Here is a 21,080-nt window from a genome sequence, read left to right as displayed (position 1 = left end):
AGGTATGTGAAATCCTGCAAAAAAAGAAAAGAAAAAATGTCTGTCTGGTCAACTGCCACTGCTGCAGAAGCTTTGCAACATGGAGGACAGGCTTATTCTTGTCACTTCGGTTTTCAGGTTTTCTCCCAAAATGGTTTTGGTATGTTTTATTACAGTAAATGCCCTTGGAAGCATTTTATATAACATTCTCTCGATGCAGACCTTGTACTTCCTGCCAGGAGAGATCCTCCTTTATTATGTCAGATCAATTGTCTCTTCTCACAAACAGGCAGTTCCAGGAATGAGCGCCTAACAGCTTCTGAAAACAGAATTATGAACTCTCCCAGGGTTTGCAAAAAAAAAAAAAGGAAAGAAAAAAAAAAAAGCGAACTCCTGCAACACCAAATAATAAGGTCTGTGCTGACTCATAGTGCTGCCTATGGGTTAATGCGCATCCGAGCAGGCCAGGAGGAGGGGTCACATGTCATGATGCGTACACAAAGTTCCGGGGAAACTGAAGCAGCTCAACCGATTGGCCAGAGCAGACTGGGGGGGGGGTCGTCTTGACTTCCGTCACCTGGCCAATCGCACACAGAGCTCAGCGGGTAGATGAGCCGGGGGGCGCAGAGTTTCCCAAAAAAGCACCAGCCGCTCCTCCGTGCGCATGAGGGGCCTCAAACCCGGGACCGAGCGGGAGGGGCGAGCCTGGAGGCGAGGTGAGGGGAGGCGAGACTCACAGAAAAACACCACGCAGGGGGAGCGTTTCGGAGAGCGGGGGTCACCGGGGGAAGGTCACGCGAGCTCCAGTCAGCTCAGGCTTTTCATTCAGTGTTTTTGGAAAAGCGTTCGGAAGGGAGCCGGTGAGGGCTGAGGGGAGGGGGGCTGGTGGGGGGCTGGGGGGGGGACCGTCTCCCCCCCCCCCCCCCACGCTAAACGCGGCGCTGTCTGACGCGGCTGCGACGCTCAGACCAGACGGCTTGACTCGGGAGCAGAGCGCGAAGCGACACAGAGCCTCGCCTCGTTGAGTGTCCTCCCCCCCGCCCTACCCCCCGCCCCCTCCCCCGGGGGGGGGGAGGCTTTACCGAGAACAGCACTGCCAACCCGGAGAACGGATAGGGCATCTTCCACAGCTGCCAGCGTAATTACCCATGATGCCCTTGAGAGGGTCGCAGAACAGAGAAACGAGAGCGTTTCTGGGACATGCCGTGGGGGACAAACAGAACACCTCCGCCTCCCCCCCCCCGCCCCCCACCCCCCCTCGACTGAATGATGTAGTTGTAGCACGTTGGCGGCTGAGTAACTGCACCGACTTTCTCAATCGAAGAGTCACACGCGTCAAATCTTACTGTCATCAAGTCCAGCTGAGATCAATACCGGCGTGGGGAAGAACTCCCACCGCCGCCTGAATTCGCTGTTTGTTATTTCTGTTTGGCAGCTGGGTCTGATGATGCCCCGTAAATCCGTGAAATAAGAGGAAATAGTACTACTACTGCTGCTGTTGCACTACTACTGCTACAACTACTGCAACTACTACTACTACTAAAATTACTACTACCTCTACTGCTACTACTGCTGGTACTACTATTACTGCTATGGCTACTGCTAATACTGCTACTACTATTACTACTGCTGCTGTTGCACTACTACTACTACAGCTACTACTACTACTACTACTAATAAAATTACTACTACCTCTACTACTACTGGTAATACTATTACTGCTACTACTGCTGCTGTTGAACTACTACTACTACAACTACTGCAACTACTACTACTACTACTAATGAAATTACTACTACCTCTACTACTACGACTGCTGGTACTACTATTTCTGCTACGGCTACTACTACTATTACTACTACTACTACTGCTACTGTTGCAACTACTACTAATAAAACTACTACTACCTTACTACTACTACTGCTACAACTACTACTTCTAATAATAATAATAATAATAATAATTGAATTTACTAAAATTTCCGATGGGGAACTTCAGGCGAAGTAGCCAGAATAGACGAAATTTTAAAAACTATTCACATAAATTACATTAGGAACGAAAGTTTTAGAAAATGCATTTAGAGATTCCTACATTAAATTACTATTATTACAAATTAAAAAAAGAAAGATCCTGTCAAGGAAATGGCAGAAAATTAAATTAAACATTAAAATGCATGAGTGTGTGCTGTTGATGAGGTGAACTGATGCAATAATAATATTATTATTATTTGACTTGTAATGATAATAATAATAAAACTATTACTACTACTACTACTACTACTAATAATAATCATCATACGCATAATAAATCTGCCAGGCTTATATACTGTATATCACCGTAACAGAGAATCAATATTTCTTCCAAATACTGATACTGAATGACGGCGATACGTCTGAAGAGCCTGGGCCTGCACTGTGGTGGCTGTGTGCACCTTAAAAAAAAAACAGGAAGCAATCACACTGTGCTGTTTACTTCAGTACCCAAGGCAGAAGCGCTCACTTGCTGATATTTCGCTATTACACAAAGATATGACAATATTTCCTCCTCCCCAGGTTGAGTGATAGCCTACCCCTGGGACTGGTAAGGGTGGCACTATTTATTACAAAATAAATCACACTACTCCCTCTCTCACACACACACACATGCGCACACACACACACACATACACACACGTGTACACACACGAGTGCACATACACATACGCACACACACACATGCGCACACACACACACACACACACACACATGCGCACACACACACACATACACATGTGTACACACACGAGTGCACGTACACACACACGCACACACACACGCACACACACACACACACAGACACATACACACGCGCACACACACGCATACACACACACACACACAGACACACACGCGCGCGCACACACACACACACGCACACACACACACACACACACGCACAGCGGTGTCCTCTGGGAGTGGGGGTGGGGGCTGCATGACTGCAGTGTGAAACACGCTGGGTGAGTCAGTGCCGATAAAGATCAGGAAGAGGAGGAGGAGGAGGAGGTGGGGGGCATCCATTTGTGCTCAGGAAGGCAGACGGACGGCGTGACATCCGGAATGGAGAGGAGAGGAACAGAGGCGGGCGGTGGGGGGTGTCGGGGGGTGGTGGGGGGTCAGTAGATCATACGAGCGGGAAGAGGTCTGCATGCGACGCCTTGACTCTGACAGGACAGCGATAAAGGAGAAAAACACCAGGGGGCCCAGATGACTATCTAACGCCCGCTCCTGCAGCCTCTGCATTCGTCTGAGTGAGCGATGACTCTCTGCCAGCCCCCCCCGCCCCCCCCTCGCGTGCCAGAGCGGGCCAGCCCCGGCCCATCCATCTCCCTGCAGGACACGCCCGCTCAGCCGCAAGTCACCCCGGTGTCACATACCTCATATCAATAAGCCCAATAAATACCGGACACAACAGACCCGACGGACACTCCGACCCGACTCCGCCTTTGTGCCACTCCTCATGTGACACTCCTCCTCCATTCAAGCGGATTACCCACAACACCCCCCTGCCCCGCACGTCAGCCATACCCAAGAGTCTGACTTTTTCTTTTTTAGTCATAACCGATAGCTTTTTTTTTTTTTTTACAAATGGTAACAGCTGTAATCATTACATTACAGGCATTTAGCAGACGCTCTTATCCAGAGCGACTTACACAACTTTTTACACAGCATTTTACATTGTATCCATTTATACAGCTGGATATAAACTGAAGCAATTCCGGTAAAGTACCTTGCTCAAGGATACAACGGCAGTGTCCTACCCGGGAATCGAACCTGCGACCTTTCGGTCACAAGCCCAGTTCCTTATCCACTGTGCTACACCGATGGCAAACAAAGAGACGTGTTTATTTTGTTTTGTTAAGTAGTACAAACGGTGACGCTCGCCAGTTTGTTCAGCTGTTGAGCGGAGGACGTTTGCGGCGCGTTTAGCGAAACTTTTAACGGAAGCGCAGGTGCGCCCACGGAGAGGCGCCCGACGCTTGGGCGAATCCGCAGAGCGGAGGACGGATGACGGGGACAGACGTTTCGCAGGACGCCTCGGGCTATCTCACGGCCCCGTTTTTTTCGTTCCTGAGTCCGTTACCAAATCGAAGAAACGATCAGGGGAGCGTCGCTGCCGGCTACGAGCGTTTGAAGCTACGATGATGAAGGCTACCCCGTCACCCGTTCACAAACGCAGACGGTCCCTCAAACGGGTGGGAAAACTCAAACTGTCAACCTGGCGCCTCTGCACCAGTCAATAACCCCCCCCGCGCCTGACAGGACACCTGGACGCGGGAGCATCGGAAGAGACAGCGTACAGACAGCCCCAGCCCGAGCGAACCGCTTCCAGTGAAGCTGAACAAACGATTAAAATAACACAGCGCGTAAAGAGCACGCGATACGCACCCGGAAACAGGAAGTGCGGTGCTGCTACTTGCAAGAACAGAGCGAGCAGCAGCGCTTCCTGTTTGCGCTGCATGAAAGCGTCCTCCTCACACCTATGTGCTTCCTCATGCTCAGTCCTCTCTGTTTTATTCTCAGATGCGCTGAAGAAGCTTCTGAAAACGCAGGTACAAATGACCCAGTCGAACCTTCAGTTAGCACTGGACTTCATTTTTGTTACAATGCACTTTCCTTTGCGTTAGCCCTCACTTTCTGTGTCCCAGACAATGGAGAATCTACCTTGTGTAGAACCGCTTCCCTTGTCTGCTCATTCACCTTTACTTACCCTTGGAACCCTACCGTGAACTCCTTCTCTCAGTGAAGAACGAACAGCGCACTTAGCGCCTTCCTTTTAGCCTGTACTCTCCCTTCTTCAGCACCCTACTGTGCTTCCTTGTAATCTCGGTTCTCCCGTTTTTATTTCAGATGCCTGACGTGTACTTCCCGAAAAGACAGTGTACAAATGACCCCAGTCCAACCGAACCACTTCAGGTTAGCACTGTGCTTTCCCTTTTGTGTTAGCACTGTACTTTCCCTTTCATGTTAGCACTGTGCTTTCCCTTTCGCGTTAGCCCTGCACTTTCCCTTTTGTGTTAGCCCTGCACTTTCCCTTTTGTGTTAGCATTGTACTTTCCCTTTTGTGTTAGCACTGTGCTTTCCCTTTCGTGTTAGCACTGTACTTTCCCTTTCGTGTTAGCACTGTACTTACCCTTTTGCGTTAGCCCTGCACTTGCCCTTTTGTGTTAGCGCTGCGCTTTCCCTTTCGCGTTAGCACTGTACTTTCCCTTTTGTGTTAGCACTGTACTTTCCCTTTTGTGTTAGCGCTGTACTTTCCCTTTTGTGTTAGCACTGTACTTTCCCTTTTGTGTTAGCGCTGTGCTTTCCCTTTCAGGTTAGCGCTGTACTTTCCCTTTTGTGTTAGCACTGTACTTTCCCTTTTGTGTTAGCACTGTGCTTTCCCTTTCATATCAGCACTGTACTTTCCCTTTCGCGTTAGCACTGTACTTACCCTTTTGTGTTAGCACTGTGCTTTCCCTTTCGTGTTAGTGCTGTACTTTCCCTTTTGTTAGCACTGTACTTTCCCTTTTGTGTTAGCGCTGCACTTTCCCTTTCATGTCAGCACTGTACTTTCCCTTTATCATTTTTATCCTCCCCATCTGAAGGCACACACTCCTGATTGCAGGAAATTAGACTACATTGATCTGGGATGAGAGACACAAAAACACCATCGATTTTCTCATTTTAAGTGAGAACTCTTATTTGTAAGAGCAGCCGGAGGAACAGCACGGAACATTGGCCTTGGCAGACGGAGCAGTGGCTAAGTGTGCAATGGTAACACCAGCCCCCCCCACCCCCTTCCCCGAATGACACACTGCCCAAATGCACATTCTCCCCGCGAACCCTCTGCTCCGTGAGACTGCAGCATTTGGAGTCGCACCCGTTTCTGTGCCCCGATGGAGCAGATACCTCTTTGTGCAGAGGTACAGGAAGACCAGCGTAAGGCAGTTTACACCCAGTGTGCTCCTTATCAGACCTCCAAAAGACAGCAGACTGCGTACAGGGCTGACAGAGAGGCAGCAAGTGTGACATAGAGAGACAGCTCAGTCGCAAAAAAACCAATTGGGTCAGCATTACGTAAAACAACTTCTCTGAGGTTTTCTATCATACAGTGTAATCGTGTTTTGTATTGTTGGTTAGTCGATGTCATGGGGAACAAGTTGGTGTCTCAGCTACAACGGTCTACCTGGTGTGATAAGCTCATAGAGATATCCAGCAAGCAGGATCATTGGCCTATACTGTTTTGTCATGATTGTGTATTTTTTTTTTTGATGACTTGGTGCTTTGCTTCGATCGTTTTGTATGTAAGGGGAAAGGTGCAGCAGTTCAGGGAGATTCATCCCCTGCGTATATGCGTATAGCCATTTCACCACTCACACTTTGCGCCATTGTATATTGCCATTATTACTGAACACAGTGAACAATAAGCTGCAATGATTTTAACCTGGCATTACTCCTTGACTCTTGACACTGCACAGTAGGGGTGCTGGGGGGTCCAAACATACACATAGAACTCAGGATATCTGTACCCTGTAGTCACTCATCTATACACTAGTGTCGTAGCTGGATACACGATTGTTTTCATACAGGCTACACAAGCCAAAGACATCAAGTCCGCGTCTACCAAGTTAGACAGCGATCCGTATAGAGAAACACAACTGGCAGACAACTGTCTCCTCTGTCTACACATAACTGTTGGCAGATAATCAAGATAACGTTAAATTGGTCCCATTCCAGAAGCACCGGGTAAGACTACACACGCTCCTTCGATACCTCTGACACTTCTGTGTTTGGTCTGCGGAGGAGTTCCTCACAGTTGGTGTGACCTTGACGTGACAAGATTTGGTTTCTTGCTGTTGGCCAGAGACACAGCTGAGGAAACGCAGGGCGAGGGGTCATAACCAGATTAGCAAAAAAATAAAATAAAATAAATAAATCATCCTGTCTTCCCACAGTGTGTGCCACAGAAAGATGGAGAAAAACTATGTATGTCACAAGAACCAGATCTAATGAATGCTCATTCACCTTTATTTAATCAGGGAAACCCAACCGGGAACTCCATTCTCTCAGTGAAGACGACCTAGCTGACTGACTGCCTGACTTATCACTTTATTTATTCAGTTATTTACTTACACCTGGGAGGATGACTGAGATCACACAAATGTCCTTCTGCCTGGGGAGTCGCACAGGGAAGGCGAGGGACTGCGCTGCCGGTACGATTTAGAGGAGATCGGTGGCAAAGCAGGGGATTACTGACAGGGGGTGAGTCTGGTGATCAGTCATCCCAGCCGACTGCTCCAGTCATTTCTGCATTACGATCCCGCAGTCTCCCAGCAGAAGCACAACCCCACCGAGTGGGGGTTCAGGAGGGACCGGCGATGGGGTCACACAATCAAAACCAGGTCCACTGGTACAGATCACACGTTTTTTTATTTAAAAAAAGTATTACATGTGCATATACACTTGCAAAGCGAATTGTCATGAAAATTTGATAAGCTCAAAAAAAAAAAAAAAAAAGGACTGAGATTTTAAACTTGAAAGCAAACAGCGAACAGATGCTGTGAAACTGGGGCTGATCCTAAAACGAATCAGCCGGCTGTTCAGAGAGAAACCCGCTACTCTTTTCTTTCTGCTCTTCCTCTTCTCGTCCGCTCCCGTTCCTCCCACTGTGAACGTCTGCACCAGCAGCACCAGCAGAGAGTGATATTCGGGGTTCGCGGGGTTCGTGGACTCGGGGAGCCGATGCCCGGGTGACTCTTTCCCACCCCGTAGCTCGGTGCGGGTCAGGGGCACAGGCCCCACGCGTGCCCGAACTGCTCCCCCTTTACCGGTGCTGTAATTCGGTTTAAAAAGAACAGGAACGATTAAGAGCTCCTTCCTTCGCGCTGCAGCCGGAAAACCGCCCCGCTCCCCCCCCAGCACCCTACTGTGCTTCCCCGGTGCCCGGGTTCTATCTGTTCTTCTTCTCATCTAGCTCCGGTTCTACAGAAGCCCCCCCCCCCACGCCCCCCCCAGGCACCCCTCACACTCTTCGCTCTGCACTCGCTCTTGCAGCATCGCAGGCGGATCTGAAGCGGGCCTATCACAGGCGGATCTGAGCGACCGCGTGAGCCAACCGATTGCCCTACACGCGGATCTGAGCGGGCCTATCACAGCCTGAACGGATCACGGCGATCTGAAGCGGGCCAATCACAGCGGATCTGAAGCGGCCTATCACAGAGATCTGACGCTATCCTGGCATCTGAGCGGCCTATCACAGACGACGCGGGCCAATCACAGGCGATCTGAAGCGGCCTATCACAGAGCGGATCTGAAGCGGCCTTCAAGCGATCTGAGCGGGCCTATCACAGGCGGATCTGAAGCGGGCCAATCACAGGCGGATCTGAAGCGGGCCAATCACAGGCGGATCTGAAGCGGGCCTATCACAGGCGGATCTGAAGCGGGCCTATCACAGGCGGATCTGAAGCGGGCCTATCACAGGCGGATCTGAAGCGGGCCAATCACAGGCGGATCTGAAGCGGGCCTATCCGCGGTCTGAAGGGGCACCGACGGCGAGGCATCACAGGCGACTGAGCGGCCATCACAGACGGATTGAAGGGACCAGGATTGAGCCCGGCGACTGACGCCATCAGCGGACTGAGCGGCCATCCGCCGATGCTCGAGGCCTCGCTTCGCCTCAAGGCACACATTACGCGATTGCGCTTTCCCTCTCCGCTCCGCAGGTCCAGCACAATCCTCCAGCTCATTTTGTGTTACTGCGAGCGCTCTCCTCTCCCTCGCTCTCTCGCCTCTCCTGACCACCACGCTCTCTCCTCTCACACCCTATCTTATTCTGCCCTCTCTCCTCGCTCTCTCTCTCACTCAAGCTCTCTCAATCGCACACACACTATCTATTCTCCTCTCTCTCTCTCGCTCTCTCCCTCCCTCTCTCCCTCGCACAATATCTCTCTCGCTCTTTCTCCCTCGCTCTCTCTCACTCTCAATCTCACACACACTATCTATTCTCCTCTCTCTCGCTCTCTCTCTCGCTCTCTCAATCTCACACACACTATCTATTCTCCTCTCTCTCTCTCTCGCTCTTTCTCCCTCACACTCGCTCTCTCTCTCGCTCTCTCAATCTCACGCACACTATCTATTCTCCTCTCTCTCTCCTGCCTCAGATAAAAGCACGGCACACCAGTGAGAAAGAGAGAGAGAGCGTGTGATGGAAAAACTATTTTTCATCATCCGGTGTCTTTATGTGGCGGTAAAGATGGCGCGGGAAATCTGATGTGCTGGAGAGAGGAAGAGAGTGAGTGAGGAAATGAGCGGCAGGGAAAAGACGAAATGAGCGGGTGAAGGAGAGAAAGGAAGTAGGGATTCAGAGTCTGAGTGGGCTTCGGGATGGAGAGGGGTCAAGGGAACCGGCAATCTTAATATTTCTTTTCGGAGTCTTGAGTCTCTCACCCCCTTCACACAAATTAAAAATGTCACCACTGCTTATTAAATTTGCATATCAAAGGAACGGCAGCGCCCGCCCCCAACCGCCCAACCCAACCCTCCCAGAGTGCTCTAATTATAGGAGAGTGGTTCGCTGAAAATAATCCCATGTCGATGGGACAACAGTCTCCCCCCCTCGTCTCTCTTCTCTCCCCATCTCTCTCTGGATCTCGCTCTCTCTCCCCATCTCTCCCTATCTCCATCGCTCTCTCTCTCCATCTATCTGACTCTCTCTCCCCATCTCTCTCCTCATTTCTCTCTCTCTCTTTCCCTCTCCGCCTCCCTCTCTCCACAGGTGGAGTATGGCATACGGCAGCCCTGGCTCTGAATGAGGAGAGGGGCATTCTGGGAAGTGTAGTGCAGCAGGGCCGAGGTCAGAGGTGGGAGAGGGCCGTGGCTCCGCCCCTCCGTGAGGCCGGGGGGGCCTGCAGCTCGGGGCCAGAGGGGCGGAGCCAGCGCCTGATATCGAGAGCAGCGGCACACGAGAGGCAAGCCGCTGCCATTTGCCTGCGCTGGCCTCCCCGGACGAGCCCCTCCTCCTCCTCCTCCTCCTCCTCATCCTCCTCCGCCACCTCCTGGGATTGGCGGATAATGTCAGGCTACTCCCCGCTGAGCCAATCTGCCGAAAAGGATCCCGAGGAAGAACCTTGACAAACACGTCCCTTAACATTTTCCCTGACATTTGGCTGCTTTTTTTTTTTTGTAAAGGCCAGTTAAAATGTGTACACCGGCAGGAACTTAATTAAAAGCACCTCCGCCTCTCTCTCTCTCTCCGCCCTCCGTTCTCCATTAACCCAACGGGCCGCCGCGCTACGCCGTTCTTCCCCGAGCCCCGCGCGGCTGGGGGGGGGGGAACCGGGGGGGCCCGCCGCGCGCCCGTGATTGGTGGCCGGCGGTTGGCGGCCCCTGATTGGTCCGGAGCTTCGCAGCCCGCCGCGTTGCCGGCGGCATCCATCACCGCGGGAGACGGGAGCGCGGAGCGGGTCTATTAGCGGCGGCGCCGCGTCGCCACGGTGATAAAGGAGGATAAACATGGGAGCTAATGGTTATTGCTGTTTGAAAAGCCCCAGCGTTCCCCTCCCCTCCTCCCCTCCCCTCCCCCTCTTCCCCCCTTCCCCAGACGCTCCGGCGTTTTCCCTCAAACTACTATCAATCCCCTCTTTCTCTTTATCTCCCACTTATCATCACTCCACTCCAGCCTCCCTCCCTCAATCATCCCCTCCTCTCCCTCCGTCCGTCCATCTCCCCTCACTCCTCCTCTCACCTCCCTCCATCCGTCTCCCCTCACCCCCTCCCCTCCTCTCATCGGTTCATCGCCCCTCACTCCTCTTCTCCTCTAGCCCTCCATCCATCTCCTCTCCCCCGCTGCTCCATCTCTCAGCTCCAGCCTCTAGCCACAGAGTGCGGGCAGAGAACCTGCCCCCCCGCCCTCCCGCCTGCCCCCCTGCCCGCCCTCCTGCCCGCCCTCCCGCCCGCCCGCCCGTGGGCAGCTTCATTACCCGCCCGCAGCGGGAGGCCGACGGCAGCCCGACGCAGGCCCGCTCTGGACTCGGCTGTAATTGCTGCAGGCCCAAGTGTGGGTGCCCTAACCCCCCCCCCCCCGCGCGCCCCCCCGCCCCCCCCCCCCCCTCGCTCCCCTCGCTGACCTAGTTAAAGCAAAGCCTCTCCACAGCCCTGGGAAACACTCTGACTGGGGCTCCGATTCGGCTGGGCGGTAGTGCTGAGATGAGAATGTTCCCCAAACGGGCTTAGATTGTATTTACCCTTCCAAAGGGGCTCAGCCACAGCCACAGAAAAAGACCCAGGTACACCGCAACCGTACACAACATACAACCATACAGCCGTACTGGTAAGATTCCCATATGATTTAGTCTTGGAAATACACCACAGAAGATGCATGTCAATAACACATAAGAATGTTCCAAATTTAAGTGCTAAAAAGCCAACTCAGTTCACACAAATAAACCTCGTTACAATTATTCAACTGCAATTCCTAAATGAGATAATCTTCAGAGATCACTCCCTTTTTGATAATTCCCACATCGCTAAGGACTTAAAAAACAGAAATGTTGTAGAAAACAGACGGAGCGAGGAAATGTGAAACACTGTGGAAACGCCACTGGCACGGACAGGAAACAGAATCACAGAATCGGAATCTGATTGGTGGATCGAGACGTTCCTCACACGCAGCCTTGGGTCCCAGAGACTGCGGGGCGGGCCGGCTGGCCCGAAACCAGAAGGAGACCCACGAAAAAAAGCGTCTCGCCTCAGACAATGGGGTCCAAACGACCCCCCCCGACCCCACCCCCCCCCCACCCCCCCCACGTCTGGAGACGGACACCAGAGCGGCTCCCACACTATTTATCAACCTTCAGGGCAAGCGCAATGTTCAAAGACAACCGCCAAATCACATGGGCTGCACTTGACTGACAGGGGAGCACAATGATTAAAAGAGAACATTGATCGGGAGGTTGGGAGGTTGGGGGGGGGGGTGGGGGTGGATGCTGCGGGGGAGGGGGGGGGTCTGTAAATGATTTATAAACTGAAAAGTCAGGCCTGTGAGTAAGGTTACTCAGAATGGAATGAGTGTAGTCAGTAGTGCTGGGTGTTTTCCAGAGGCACAGACACAGGTACAGACACAGACATAGGTACAGATGCGGGCACAGACACAGAGGGGTGTGGGGAGCCAGGTCGTGCTGGGTGTTTTCCAGAGGTACAGACGCTGGCACAGACACAGACACAGAGGGGTTAGGGATGCCAGGCAGTGCTTGGCTTTCCAGCGGCACAGACACAGACACAGGTACAGACACAGACACAGACACAGAGGGGTAAGGCGATTCTGCTTCCCTGTGATAAGAGGCCTCACAGGGAACAGGGCTAACTGTGAAATACATTCAGCGGGACCTCAGGGCACGACTGCACAGCGCTGTGATCCCCACACAACACAGGCCCCAGAAACGAGGAGCAGGAGAGAGAGCGCATCGTAACCTGGGAAGGACAGGATGAGCAGGAGACAAGGAGCAGGAGAGAGAGTGCATCGTAACCTAGGAAGGACAGGACTAGCAGGAGACAAGGAGCAGGAGAGAGAGCGCATCGTAACCTGGGAAGGACAGGACGAGCAGGAGACAAGGAGCAGGTAAGAGAGCGCATCGTAACCTGGGAAGGACAGGACTAACAGGAGACAAGGAGCAGGTAAGAGAGCGCATCGTAACCTGGGAAGGACAGGACAAGCACGAGACAAGGAACAGGTAAGAGAGCGCATCGCAACCTGGGAAGGACAGGACGAGCAGGAGACAAGGAGCAGGTAAGAGGGCGCATCGTAACCTGGGAAGGACAGGACTAACAGGAGACAAGGAGCAGGTAAGAGAGCGCATCGTAACCTGGGAAGGACAGGACTAGCAGGAGACAAGGAGCAGGTAAGAGAGCGCATCGTAACCTGGGAAGGACAGGACTAACAGGAGACAAGGAGCAGGTAAGAGAGCGCATCGCGACCTGAGAAGGACAGGATGAGCAGGAGACAAGGAGCAGGTAAGAGAGCGCATCGCAACCTGGGAAGGACAGGATGAGCAGGAGACAAGGAGCAGGTAAGAGAGCGCATCGTAACCTGGGAAGGACAGGATGAGCAGGAGACAAGGAGCAGGTAAGAGAGCGCATCGTAACCTGGGAAGGACAGGACTAGCAGGAGACAAGGAGCAGGTAAGAGAGCGCATCGTAACCTGGGAAGGACAGGACTAGCAGGAGACAAGGAGCAGGTAAGAGAGCGCATCGTAACCTGGGAAGGACAGGACTAGCAGGAGACAAGGAGCAGGTAAGAGAGCGCATCGTAACCTGGGAAGGACAGGACTAGCAGGAGACAAGGAGCAGGTAAGAGAGCGCATCGCGACCTGGGAAGGACAGGATGAGCAGGAGACAAGGAGCAGGTAAGAGAGCGCATCGTAACCTGGGAAGGACAGGACGAGCAGGAGACAAGGAGCAGGTAAGAGAGCGCATCGTAACCTGGGAAGGACAGGACTAGCAGGAGACAAGGAGCAGGTAAGAGAGCGCATCGTAACCTGGGAAGGACAGGACTAACAGGAGACAAGGAGCAGGTAAGAGAGCGCATCGCGACCTGAGAAGGACAGGATGAGCAGGAGACAAGGAGCAGGTAAGAGGCGCATCGTAACCTGGGAAGGACAGGATGAGCAGGAGACAAGGAGCAGGTAAGAGAGCGCATCGTACCTGGGAAGGACAGGATGAGCAGGAGACAAGGAGCAGGTAAGAGAGCGCATCGTAACCTGGGAAGGACAGGACGAGCAGGAGACAAGGAGCAGGAGAGAGAGCGCATCGTAAACTGGGAAGGACAGGACGAGCAGGAGGCAAGGAGCAGGTAAGAGAGCGCATCGTAAACTGGGAAGGACAGGACGAGCAGGAGGCAAGGAGCAGGTAAGAGAGCGCATCGTAACCTGGGAAGGACAGGACGCCAGGGTTCAGTTTAAACGGACTGTTCAGCATCTACTGTGAGAGGAACTCCAGGCTTCATAATGAGGGTCAGGCTCTTTCAGCTCCATGCAGATACCAACGCCACTGAAATAGCTGCATCTGTAGTTCCAGATGGTGGCCAAACACACATCCGAATAATGATTATTGCGTACGCGCGTTTAAGAGGAAGCATTCATTCCGGTCCTCTCCCTGCACCGTGTGAATTGTGTCTCATTAAAGCAATCATCCAAAAAGTGCTACAAGCCTCTGCTTTGGGGAAACTCTATTTTTGTTTCTATACAAATTACATGTCACACAGGAAGCCAGGGAGACAGGCTGGGGGACAGCAACTCCACTGCGATAACCTGCTTTCTGCAAGAGGAAGAAGGAAATACAGAATCCTTTCACTTTTATCACAACAAGAGGATGCATGAGCTAATTACCCCTGTGTAATAACTTGATTTAGCAAAAGCATCCCATAATAGGATGTATAAGTGGGTAGGCCCTTTGAAAAAGAACAGTCTCTCGTTGGTAAAGAAGGGAATGATGAAAAAGGCAAAGCTTTGTTCATGAGGAGTATAACAGGCAGACTGCAGGGCGCTGGTGCTGCTGCCGCTCATCCTGTTGTTCGAAGATGAGTGTGTGATCAAAGATGCACAACTCCACAGCGCCCTGCTCACCAGACCGGCAGCCCTGGAGACCCGGGGCCCCTCTGGCCCTGACCCCACAGCCTCGGGGCCCCTCCCCAATGCTGTTAACAGCCCACGTCCTGGAGGCTCGGTCCATAACCCCGCCCAGAGCCGAGGGAGCCGGCTGATTGGCCAACGGCAGAGAGTCCCGCCCAGATTTACGCGATCCTTCTGCACGCCCATCGCCCACCTCTTCTGCTCCCAGCCTCCTTGGCTCCGCCCACAGGGGGGCGGAGACGAGATGGAGCATGGCCACCCCCCCCCAACCGCCTCTGCCTGTGCACCCAGTGCCACTCTCCCTCCCTCTCTCCCTCCCTCTCTCCCTCCATCTCTCCCTCCCCCTCTCTCTCCCTCCCTCTCCCTCCTCCACCCTCCCCTCCCCCCTCTCCTCTCTCTCCCCCCCTCCCTCCCACTTTCCCCTTCCTCTCCCCTCTCCCTCCCTCTCCCTCCTCCACCCCCCCCCCCTCACTCACCTGCCTCCTCTATCCACAGGTGTGCGCAGATGGACAGTGGGTGCGCAGGTACTCCCGCGAGCGTATGTCTGCCTGCGGACACACAGACACAGGGGGAGGGGGGGGGGGAGGGAAGGGGGTCAGTGCCACCACACAACAGCCCGGCCTGCTGGCATCGGGGCACACAGCAGACATATTTACAAGCTGTGCGACACACAAATATGCAGATCGCACATAAATAACGTCCCCGCCCCCTCCGCTGGCACCGCCCACCCACCGCCAGGAACCCCAGGCCGCTGTATTTCATCCGCCCGCCTCCGCCAGCTCTCTGACCAGCAGCGGGGGGGAAATAAGGGCTTACAAACACACACCTAACATCATAATCATAATCATAATAATCATAATAATAATAATAATGTTGCATGTAACACTTGTCAAAACTTGCCAAAAAGAGATTCTCTGTGATGATGATGATTATTATTATTACTACTATAACTATTATTATTATTATTTTTTTTTTTTTTTTTTTAATAAGAACTATACATTACAATAAACTGTATATTTACCTTTACCTTTTACACTGCGCATTATTCTTGCGTTGGGTCAATGGGAAATTGAGAATGTCGATCAAATTCAAAGCTGAGATTCTAACATTAAAGACTGCATGCATACAAGTTGATGCACAGCCATTTCACATGACCTAGAAAAACATGACAACATCAGAACAGTAGCACTTCTGCTTATAAAACTCATAACTAAAATATAATAAAAAAAAAAAAAACATGTTTCTTTTTCCCCCTGCATATCTTTCCAGCAGACCACTGATTTGCTTTAATGAAGGACTGTGAAGCTAACGCGCGATAGCACACGACGACGCCCCGCTGATTGGTGGATTCGGCGCGGACGCAGAAGCTCTCCAGCTGCAGGAGGGGGTCCCGGACACAGGCCCGGGTTCGGCAGAGGAGAGGCCGCAGCCCCAGCGGTGCTGAGGAGCAGGACTCAGGCACTGGCCCGGGTTTGGCAGGGAAGAGGCCGCAGCCCCAGCGGTGCTGAGGAGCAGGACTCAGACACTGGCCCGGGTTTGGCAGAGAAGAGGCTGCAGCCCCAGCGGTGCTGAGGAGCAGGACTCAGACACTGGCCCGGGTTTGGCAGAGAAGAGGCTGCAGCCCCAGCGGGCTAGAAGCAGCGCTCTGGCCCGTTCCAGAGTCTAATTCAGTCCTGGTGTGATTAATTTAGCTCACAGCGAAAGCAATAAATTACTTCCCCGCCTCCTGGTGCCGGTCTCGCGCTCCCGCCCAGCAGCGGCCCTCATCCAGCACACGGGGGAACGAGAAGAAGAAGAAGAAAAAGAAAGAGGGAAAAAAAAAATCCAACGCTGGAGAAGTTGGAATAATTAACATCGAAGGCAGAAAAAAGGGGACAGTTAGCCGGTCCCCAGATAGGGCTCTGTTAGCTTAGCACAGCGAGGCCCTCTCAGCTCATCCCAGCAGCGCTGGGACAAACCTGGACGTCTGAGACGCAGCGAGAAGCAAGAGACTCGGCTCAGTGCATCCTGGGACACCGAGCCACAGAGGCAAGGGGAGAGGGTGGAGCGAGAGGGGAGAGGGTGGAGTAAGTGCACACTACAGCACAGAGAGAGAGAGAGGGGAGAGGGTGGAGTAAGTGTACACTACAGCACAGAGAGAGAGAGAGAGAGAGAGAGAGAGGAGAGGGTGGAGCGAGAGGTCATTACAGCAGAGAGAGAGAGAGAGAGAGAGAGAGAGAGAGGGTGGAACGAGTGTACACTACAGCACACAGAGAGAGAGAGAGAGAGAGGGGGGAGGGTGGAGAGAGAGAGGAGAGGGTGGAGTAAGTGCACACTACAGCACAGAGAGAGAGAGAGGGGAGAGGGTGGAGTAAGTGTACACTACAGCACAGAGAGAGAGAGAGAGAGAGAGAGAGAGGAGTAACATTGACACCAGAAAAGTAACATTATTATAGTTAATTATGTCGATAATATAGTCGATATAGAATTTTATTTCTGTGGATTGTCTGGATTTTATATTTTCTCTGTTTATTGTAGTTAAATTGTTATTGCCTGTCTGTTATATTTGTCATGTGTGTGAATGCTTTGGCAATGTAAGTGTACCCTTACCATGCCAATAAAGCTTATTGAATTGAATTGAATTGAATTGAATTGAATTGAATTGAAAATTGAGAGGAGAGGGTGGAGCGAGAGGTCATTACAGCAGAGAGAGAGAGAGAGAGAGAGGGTGGAACGAGTGTACACTACAGCACACAGAGAGAGAGAGAGAGAGAGGGGGAGGGTGGAGAGAGAGAGAGGAGAGGGTGGAGTGAGTGTACACTACAGCACAAAGAGAGAGGGAAGAGGGAGGGGCCAGTGATGGGGCGAGACACTGACCCACGGGCGAGACACTGACCCACGGGCGAGACACTGACCCACGGGCGAGACACTGACCCACGGGCGAGACACTGACCCACGGGCGAGACACTGACCCACGGGCGAGACACTGACCCACGGGCGAGACACTGACCCACAGGGGAGACACTGACCCACGGGCGAGACACTGACCCACGGGCGAGACACTGACCCACGGCGAGACACTGACCCACGGGCGAGACACTGACCCACAGGGGAGACACTGACCCACGGGCGAGACACTGACCCACGGGCGAGACACTGACCCACGGGCGAGACACTGACCCACGGGCGAGACACTGACCCACAGGGAGACACTGACCCACGGGCGAGACACTGACCCACAGGGAGACACTGACCCACGGCGAGACACTGACCCACGGGCGAGACACTGACCCACGGGCGAGACACTGACCCACGGGCGAGACACTGACCCACAGGGGAGACACTGACCCACGGGCGAGACACTGACCCACAGGGGAGACACTGACCCACGGGCGAGACACTGACCCACGGGCGAGACAGTGTGCCACACCGGTGACGTGCTCACTAAAAGGCCTACGGGCAGAGCAAGCAGACGCATCCCATAATAAGCACGCTCGGCGCGCGTTCGACTCACGACAGCGTGATACACTCTCGCACGTTCGGTCCTCACTTCCCCGCTCGTAATGGGGTGGGGAGGGGGTGGGGGCGGGGGCGGGGGGGGGAACTGTCGAATTCCCGCACAGGTGTAATTTCTCACACGCGTGATAATGAACTCCCGCCCGGAACGCAGATCTCCTCGCACGCGTCCTCGTCCGTCTCCACTAAGCCAGCCGAAAGACGCTCGCTTCAGCGTCTTTAAAAAACTACGACGACGACGACGACGGCAGGAAGAAAAGAGAGCTCTTCAGCCTGAATAATTCAGAAAGGAACGAACGCCAGCCTGGTGCTCATCAGCTCCCTCTCTCCCACCGAGACCACTGAGCTGAGACTGAAGGCTCTGGTTATATTCACACACCCATCCAGCGCACAGAATCCTCGCCTCTATTGGAAATCTGCCCACCCCTCCCAAAAAAAACAAAATAAAATAAAATAAAAAAAGGCGCTTGTACTGCTGGCCTGTGGAATGTTTCGTAACAGAATTATATCTGGGCAGAACAAGGCCTGGAATGCCACCGCAAAATTAACTGCGCTTCCTATCGATTCGGCCGGAGCTCAGGGAACAATGAATGTTTATTTTGCCGAGTGTACAATAAGAAGCACGGAGCGGAATGAAAACCAAGTGTGAGCGGCCGGTGTCTGAACAGGTTATTTCCACCCGCGGAACTGAACTGGACTTAGAAGAGTTCACCAGCAGCGCCCCCCCCCCCCAGCCCCTGCCCCAGCTTCCCACCCACCTGCCTCCCCCCAGCCCTCCTGTCTGGGCTCCCCCCAGCTCACTGCCACCAATCATATGCCTTCCTTTCACTCTGCTGAGGCCTGAGTCTCATCCAATCATCCAACAACTCCTCTCACTGTAAAACAGAGCAGTTCACTGAACACTACTGCACCCCAACACTAATCCACCCCACCCCCCAACATTACTCCACCTCTCAACCCTATACCACTCTGCAACACTAGTCTACCCCCCCACACATATATGTATATATCTCTGTAACCTCTTGCCCTGTTAATCTGGGCCCTTTGCTCTGCTTGCAGCAGTCGTTCTTCGCTTAAATGGAGTTAAATGGGCCCATAATTGGCTCGATTTGATCACCGAGCAGCTCACCGAAGACATTAAAGCGATGACGGAGAGATCGCTGATGCCCAGGCCAGAGTAATGGAGTGCAGGGGGCCGGTGGAACAGGTGAGTGGGGTGGGGGTGAGGGGGGGGGGGGCAGGGGTGGAATCACGGCCCGCGCGCTCTGATTGGCTGTACGTGCGGTGGGACTCAGCCCGTCTCCCCCTCCATCGCAGAGCGCCGCCCCCCGGAGGTCGCGACCCCGCTCATAACCGCGCGCTCATCGCAGCTCTCCGCTCGCCGGGCGGTAACGAGCGCCTGACCCCGCGACCCCGTGACCCCGCGACCCTCGTCCAGACGGGCCGTCCCCCGGGGCGGGGCTCGCGCTGAGCGCCGGCGGGGTCGGCGCGGCGCGGCGTTCGATGGGGAAACCGCCGTCGACGTCGATAGCTCACTCAGCGCCATTAGCGCCGCCTGAGCGCTGGTTTAATGGGGGGGGGGGCGATCGCGAGACTGGGGGGGCAGGCGTGTACTGACGGTTTCCGCTAAAACGCTAACGGCTTTGCTAATGGACTAGTCGTTACCGTCACTGCCGCTGCGCGCTGGCTGGCTCGCCAAATCCGCTAACCCTCAGGGCCCCCCCCCCCCGCCTCAGGTGAACACGGGCCCGCTGACCGACGGACAGCTGCTGCAGACCCCCGTCGCAATGATGTCATATTTTTTATCGCCACGGAAACCTGAAACGTGCCCTCACGTCTCCCCCCGCCCCCTCACCTCCGCCCCGCCCGTCCGTCACGCGCGCGGAAAATCAGGTTCGGCACGCCGAGCTGGACGAGCACAGCCACCGGACCGCCGAGCCACAGGAAGACGCCTGTGCAGTGAGCGTGCTGGCTCAGGGAAGTGAGACGCGCTGTCAGGGAGGCACTGCCACAGAGCCAAGAGCTCTTCATTATTCCACACCCCCCTCCCCCCCCTCGCAGCCCCCCCCCCTCACCCGCACCCCCTCTGGGACCACAGGGTACATGTGCTGCTGTCCCTCTGCTCTCTCTCTCTCTCCACTGCTCCAGTTGCTCCTGGAAACCTCTCTACCTGGGACACAAAATCCTGTTAAAAAAAATTAAATAAAATAAACTTCCATGGCTGTGCCCGCTGTCCCTGAACGACCCAATCAGCACGTTCGCGGGGACCGTGCGCTGTGAGGCCCGCTCGCTGCGAGCGGAGGGGGCGGCAGCGCGTGGAGCGAGCGACGCGTGCGGATGTGTGTGACACCAGCGCGTCGAGCCGCGTTTCCTGAGCGCTCGCCCGGAAGCCCAGCGTCACCGCGGCGACGACAGCCGAGCCGCACGGCGCCCCGGGGTTAAATCACGTCACCCGCCTTCCTGCTCACGGACGACATCTGCCCCCCCCGCCGCCCCCCGCCCCCCCGCTCAAAATAACAGAGCGCAAGGTGACGTCAAAAAAAAAACCAGATGGGCATCTGTACTCCGGACGTCCGCGCGCTAAATTATTGGCAGCGAATGAAGGCGGCCGATTGGCTGAGCGACGGTGACCACATGACCACAGCGGAGGCGAGGGACGTCTTACACTGCAGCTGCAGCTCCTGAGGCAAACACTCAGAGTGAGGTACACTGCAGAGACGGACAGGGGGAGAGAGAGAGGGAGAGAGAGAGAGGGAGAGAGAGAGAGAGAGAGAGAGAGAGAGGAGAGAGGGAGGGAGAGAGAGAGGGAGAGAGAGAAGAGGGAGAGTAGAGAGTGAGAGAGGAGAGAGAGAGAAAGGGAGATAGAGAGAGAGAGTGAGAGAGAGTGTGAAAGAGAGAGGGAGATGGAGAGAGAGAGATAGAGAGAGCCGAGACTGAGGCAGACAGGTTCCCACCGTGTTGCTGA

The 21,080-nt window shown here is 53.9% G+C and overlaps 1 protein-coding gene across 2 annotated transcripts in view; it reads right to left on the bottom strand.

The window, feature by feature from the left end:
- LOC135249067 (endonuclease V-like) overlaps positions 1-21,080 on the bottom strand; it is a 62,645-nt gene that overhangs the window by 17,300 nt on the left and 24,265 nt on the right. Inside the window, exons 8-9 of one of the 2 annotated variants that reach the window (XM_064324322.1) lie at positions 15,097-15,168; positions 7,414-7,830 (exon numbers count right to left, since the gene is read on the bottom strand). In XM_064324322.1, the coding sequence (XP_064180392.1) occupies positions 15,106-15,168 (63 nt within the window). In that variant the 3' untranslated portion in view covers positions 7,414-7,830; positions 15,097-15,105. Of the gene's footprint in view, positions 1-7,413; positions 7,831-15,096; positions 15,169-21,080 lie in introns of those variants that run through there. The other variant, XM_064324321.1, reaches the window with a different exon arrangement.

Source organism: Anguilla rostrata, chromosome 2, assembly GCF_018555375.3.
Source record: "Anguilla rostrata isolate EN2019 chromosome 2, ASM1855537v3, whole genome shotgun sequence".
Taxonomy (NCBI): domain Eukaryota; kingdom Metazoa; phylum Chordata; class Actinopteri; order Anguilliformes; family Anguillidae; genus Anguilla; species Anguilla rostrata.
Note: the sequence above shows the minus strand (reverse complement) of the source record. Positions and strands in the feature narration are given on the sequence as shown.